Here is a 6,316-nt window from a genome sequence, read left to right as displayed (position 1 = left end):
CACACTACTGCACAAATACATTCCAATTATCCCTCACGCAACTGTAAGTTCTGATTCCGATCGCGTTTTTGTAAATCATAGTGCTACTAATTGCGACCAGGTAATTTTGGCGACAGCACTAGTTACTGTAAAGAGTAAGTCTGGAGAGTACCGAACAGCCAGAGCCTTACTTGATTCTGGTTCTCAAACAAATTTCATGGAACTGCACAACTATTGCAGTTAAGAAGGGAAGATGGATGCCTTAATTTAATTGGAATTGGTAAGATAAATACCACAGTTAAGCATAAGTTACATGCGACTGTGAGATCGCGAGTCAATTCTCATGAATTCTCAGCCGATTTTTGGGTATTGTGAACAATATCCACCTACCAACCAAATCATAATATCTCTACCGCCAGTTGGAAGATTCCGGCAAACATTGAGCATGTTGATCCATATTTCTACAAGTCACAAAGAATTGATCTTCTTCTTGGTGCTGAAACGTTTTTCGAACTTCTATCAGTCGGACAAATAAAACAAAGTCCGAATCTCCAAACGCTGCAGAAAACATTACTCGGCTGGACTGTGTCTGGAAAATATCAAAGCAATAGAAATGTTGAACCCCATGCTAATGCCTTAACTGTTTCTCAAGATGATGACACTGTAGTTAGTTCATTGTTGCAAAAATTTTGGGAACTTGAAGAAATTCCCAATAGTGAAAAAACCGCCACGCTCATACCTGAGCACAAACTTTGCGAGGATAAATTCTTGTCGTCAGTGCAACGCTTACCATCGGGGCGATTCAAAGTTTCTCTTCCTTTCAAGTCTGATTCCAGCAACCTTGGGCTATCATTTGAGACAGCTAAGCGTCGTTTCTTGTCACTAGAGCGTAGACTTTCTAAAGATGCTGCTCTGCATGATTTATATATGGACTTTATGAAAGAATACGTAAATCTAGGTCACATGACTTTATCAACTCGCAACTTCTCTGTATCTCCCCACTACTTCATACCACATCAGTGCGTATTAAGACCACAAAGTACATCGACAAAACTTCGTGTAGTCTTCGATGCTTCTTCGAGAACATCAACTTAACTGTCATTAAACGACATATTACTGGTGGGTCTGACGATACAAGAAGAATTGTACACAACGTTGCTCCGTTGCCGTATGCATAAATATGCATTAACTGCTGACATTACTAAAATGTACCGTCAAGTTTTGATTGACGAGGCAGATCGCGACTTTCAACTCATTCTGTGGAGGGAAAGTCCAAACGAAGAATTGAAGACTTACCAATTGAACACTGTGACATACGGAACATCGTCTGCACCATTTTTAGCAACTCGATGTTTACGCCATCTAAGTGATCTCAATCAATCAACTCTTCCAATTGGTTCCAATGTTATTCGAACCGATTTCTAAGTGGATGACTTGCTGACAGGTGCAGATTCATTTAATGAACTCGAAACAATTCGAAGGCAAGTCACACAAATTCTGGAGACAGCTGGGTTCCAGTTAGCTAAATGGTTCTCAAACCACTCCACCTATCAGGACGATAAGCAGTTGAAAAAATCATTGAATATAACCGATATTGATACAACGAAAGCACTAGGCATACCACAAAAGATGTATTTAGGTTTCAATTGGACGACACTTACCTAAATTTGCGTGCAACAAAAAGAAATATCTTATCGATATCAGCTCGTCTATTCGACCCCTTTGGCTTATTATGCCCAATTGTTGTGAAAGCAAAAGTTTTATTGCAAGAATTGTGGTTACAGAAACTTGACTGGGACGAATCCATACCCATGCGTCTTGACACTGCTTGGCAGGCCTTTAAAAATGACTTGAAACAGTTAAACTTAATTTCAATTCCGCGATATGCTAATTTGCATTTTAATGTTAAATGCCAAATTTATGGTTTCGCTGATGCATCAGTGCGAGCATATGGTTGCTGTCTATACGTAAGATGTGAAACGTCAAATGGTTTCAAATGGTTTGCTAAATCAAAAGTTGCTCCTCTGAAAACCAAATCTTTACCTCGGTTAGAGTTATGCGCTGCACATCTGCTTGCTAAATTGTGGAATAGAATCCGTGTAATGTTCCATCACAACATCGACGAGGTAACTTCTTGGACCGATTCAACAATCACACTACATTGGATCAAAACGCATCCGTCAACACTTTCAACATTCGTGGCGAACAGGGTTTCAGAGATACAAGAATGGTCAACTAATATAACATGGCGACATGTGCAGTCACAGCACAATCCTGCTGACATAGTATCCAGAGGATGTAACGTTACTGAACTAGTCAGTTCAATTTGGCAAACTGGGCCTGAATACCTGTCACAAGATGAGCCAAGTGGCCAATTAAAATAGCGCCAATAATCACTTCGGAGCAAGAATCTCTGGAAACAAGGAAAACAAGAGCTGTGTTCATCGTATCGGAAGAACCCTCAAACGCAATTTTGAAATTAGTCGGTACTCAGTCATCATACATAAAGCTCATGCGAATTGTTGCGTATATACTCCGATTCATAAATCGCGCTAGGAAATGTCAAAAAGAGATATCACTAATCCTAAGTGTCAAAGAATTAAATGGTGCTTTCTTAAAGGTCGTGGAACAGGTTCAAAAAAATGCATTTCAAGATGAGATATATGCACTGATGAAGAAACAACTGTTAAAACCAGGCATGCAGAAACTTACTCCATTTCTGCACGATACAAATTGTGGCCCCAATAAAGTAACACTGTTACGTGTGGGAGGCCGGTTGCTCAATGCCCCAATTAGCCATGATTCCAAGTTTCCACTCCAAGTTGTCATGCAGGTCCCAAGGCGTTAGGGTCAATTTTGCGGCAAAAGATATGGCTTGTTAACGCGAAAGCAGCTTGCAGTAAAACTGTAAGAAGTTGCACACATTGCTTTCGCTATAAACCGAAACTTCTGACTCAAATAATGGGAAATTTGCCAACTGATCGAGTCACAGCAACGCGTCCTTTTTTGATTTCAGGTGTTGATTTTTGTGGTCCCATGTATACAACATTAAAAATACGTGGTCGACCACCAGTTAAAACATATGTTGCCGTTTTCGTTTGCTTCACGTCTAAGGCTGTACATTTTGAACTAGTCTCTGATTTAACTTCTAATTGTTTTATTCTTTGTCTTAAAAGGTTCGTGGGACGGAGAGGATTGCCAGAGCGAATTCACTGCGACAACGCAACGAATTTCGTGGAAGCCTGCCGAGAGCTGAAAGAACTGCAACAAACGTTCAAAGTACAGAAAGACCAGCTGGTGTCATATGCTGCACAAGAGGGAATCGAGTTTGTCTTCATACCACCTCGCGCACCACATTTCGGAGGATTGTGGGAAGCCGCCGTCAAGTCCGCGAAACATCTATTACTTCGAACAGCGGGCAGCGCAATGCTAACCAACGAGGAACTGCAAACATTGGTAATTCAGGTGGAAGCCGTTCTCAATTCAAGACCAATCGAACCTCTCAGTCAAGATGCAAACGACGGTCAAACACTAACACCAGTACATCTACTAATAGGGGATTCTCTGCGCACGCTGCCGCAAGAATCAACGGTCGACGTGCAAAATAGCAATCTGAATTATGCGCGGAGATGGTGGCTGCTACGTGAAATCAAATGCAGATTTTGGCGGGCCTGGTCCAAGGACTATATCCTCAACTTGCAAACAAAAACCAAATGGATCTTGGATCAGCCGAACGTAGCAGTCGGGCGTCTCGTCGTTGTCCACGAAGACAATCTTCCCCCTCACCAATGGTTGATCGGCAGGGTTCAAGGTACGGTAGTCGGGAGCGACGGCAGGGTACGAGTTGCAGACGTTAGAACAAACAATGGAGTCATAAGAAGGCCAATTCACAAATTGGGGTTGCTTCCAACTTGAACACCTATGGTGCTTCAACGTGGCCGGTGTTAAGACATTTACAAACATATTTATTTTAATTTATTTTCATTTGAATTAATGTTAAATACTAATCTCTATTCACCACTTGCGCACTTCAACCGATAAAAAACTCATCTCAAATTAACTATATGGCAACGCTTGCCTTTACTTCTTTTTGTAATACGGTTGTGCAATGCACTTTTGCTTTTGGTTTTTTTCTTCTAATTTTACTCGCGAACAAAGACGGTCGGTTCGGTGAAGTGCGCAATTGACAATTAAACTTAATAAATTAATTTTCAATAAATAAGAAATAGTGAAATCATAGATCCCGTTTTTTAACTTTGAAATAAAAAAACATAGCTTTAAAAATCATTAAAGTTTCTTCATGGCGCCCGAGCAGGGAGTATTTTAAAGTGTTTCTTTTAATTTTTTAATCTGTTTTATTGTGAGTGTTTCTGGTTTTTAAATTAAGTTCACATTGCCACGCGGTCCACGTTTCTCTTTGTCATTAATAAACGGTACTGACACCGCTATTCAAAGCCGCAATTGCGCATCGCGGTCCACGTTTAGTTTCTTTTCAACAAACGGTACTGGTACGGCAACCTAAATTCAACGGTTTGCTGCTCCACCACCACCGACTGTTGCTGCAATAGGAGACCAAAGGATTGTCAGGTAATAGAAATGTAGATGAGGGACAGTGCTTAAATAAAATTTAATTACAGCGGCAAAATCACCGTAAGCATAACAATTTTCCTTCATTATAGAATCCTAACAGCACTGCCATCTGCATTCTCTCTTTTTTGATTACAAGTACATTGCATTATATTAACAAACAAAAATATAATATACATTATTAACATTATATTGAATTATATATTAACAATAAATAAAAAATATATCATTTATATTATTATACATTATCTATTAACAACGAATAAAATATACAATACAGCTAAACGTGAAGCCTGTCGATTCATTTAGTACAAAATATTTTTCTCTTTTGTTGTTACTTGTAATTATTTATTTTCTGAAATGCCTACTAAAAAGCGATCACAGTCTTTGCAATCTCCAAAGGGGGTAGAAACCTTGATCCATAATCGAGAAGCAGTAGTTGCCGACATTTTAAGGTTAAAGGCAAACTTACTAGAAGGCAATGTTGCAAAAAGTCCTAGTGAGCTAGAGTGTAGATTGGAAATACTTGACTCTTACATTGACAAAGCGATGCAATACCAGAGCAAAATATTTGACCTGGATCCTACTGATGACTATAGGGCTGTTTTAGAAGATGTCTGTGTTTCAACTAAGTCCTTGTTTTTACAAAAGTTGAAAAAACATCGCCTTGTTAGCGCCCCTGCAATCTCGCACCACTGTGGTCGACCGCAATCGAAGTTGCCAAGCATGCGACTACCAAAGTTCAGCGGCAAATACTGTGATTATAAAAATTTCATTAGTTTGTTTGAAAGCCTTGTTCATAGTGATGAAACTATTACGGACATTGAAAAATTCAACCATTTACTGTCATGTTTGTCAGATGAAGCTCTTGGTACTGTGAAGGCCTTTCAAGTCACTGAGAGGAATTACCCAAAAGCGTTAGCCAGTCTAAGGAAGGTGTACGACAACAATTGTCTCATTTTTTCCGACAATATTAGCAAGCTTTTCGATCTCCCAGTAATTCACAAACCGTCTGCTGCATCTTTGCGCACTACAATTGACACTGTGTCTGCCATCTATGATTCCCTTCTTTCAATAGGAGATGATAAGAATATCACCAATGCAATTCTTATTCATTTATTCATGCAAAAGGTGGATTCAGTCACAAAATCAAAATGGGAAGAACAACTGGACTACAACACTTTGCCATTATGGAGTGACTGTGAAGCAGCGCTTAATAAAAGGTTCCAACATCTATCAGCGGACGAGACCTCTTCTACAAAGCATAATAAATCAGTGCCAGAGTGTGACCAAAAACCCGGTGTTAAACGGGACAAACGCAGCTTTAAATCCTCCTTTGTCTGCAACAAGCTGAATCAATCCAATGATCCCAAATGCGTATATTGTATGTCTAATATCCATATGATAACGAAGTGTACATCATTTGCTGAATTGCCTGTGTCACAACGGTTCGACGCAGTCAAGTCAATTCCAGCGTGCATAAACTGTTTAAAAAAAGGGCATTCTGTTTCAGCATGTAAATCATCACGTTGCAGAGTGTGTACGGGACAACATCACACACTACTGCACAAATACATTCCAATTATCCCTCACGCAACTGTAAGTTCTGATTCCGATCGCGTTTTTGTAAATCATAGTGCTACTAATTGCGACCAGGTAATTTTGGCGACAGCACTAGTTACTGTAAAGAGTAAGTCTGGAGAGTACCGAACAGCCAGAGCCTTACTTGATTCTGGTTCTCAAACAAATT

General features: G+C 39.8%; 1 protein-coding gene across 1 annotated transcript; it reads left to right on the top strand.

Moving 5' to 3' along the window:
* Positions 1-2,940: 2,940 nt before the first annotated feature.
* Positions 2,941-3,894, top strand: LOC119684121. The gene has a single exon (XM_038098082.1). The coding sequence runs from the start codon at positions 2,941-2,943 to the stop codon at positions 3,892-3,894; it is 954 nt and encodes a 317-aa protein (XP_037954010.1).
* The last annotated feature ends 2,422 nt before the right edge of the window (positions 3,895-6,316 follow it).

The sequence above is a fragment of the Teleopsis dalmanni genome, chromosome 1 (assembly GCF_002237135.1).
Source record: "Teleopsis dalmanni isolate 2A chromosome 1, ASM223713v2, whole genome shotgun sequence".
Classification (NCBI taxonomy): domain Eukaryota; kingdom Metazoa; phylum Arthropoda; class Insecta; order Diptera; family Diopsidae; genus Teleopsis; species Teleopsis dalmanni.
This window is presented reverse-complemented; position numbering and strand designations above follow the sequence as displayed.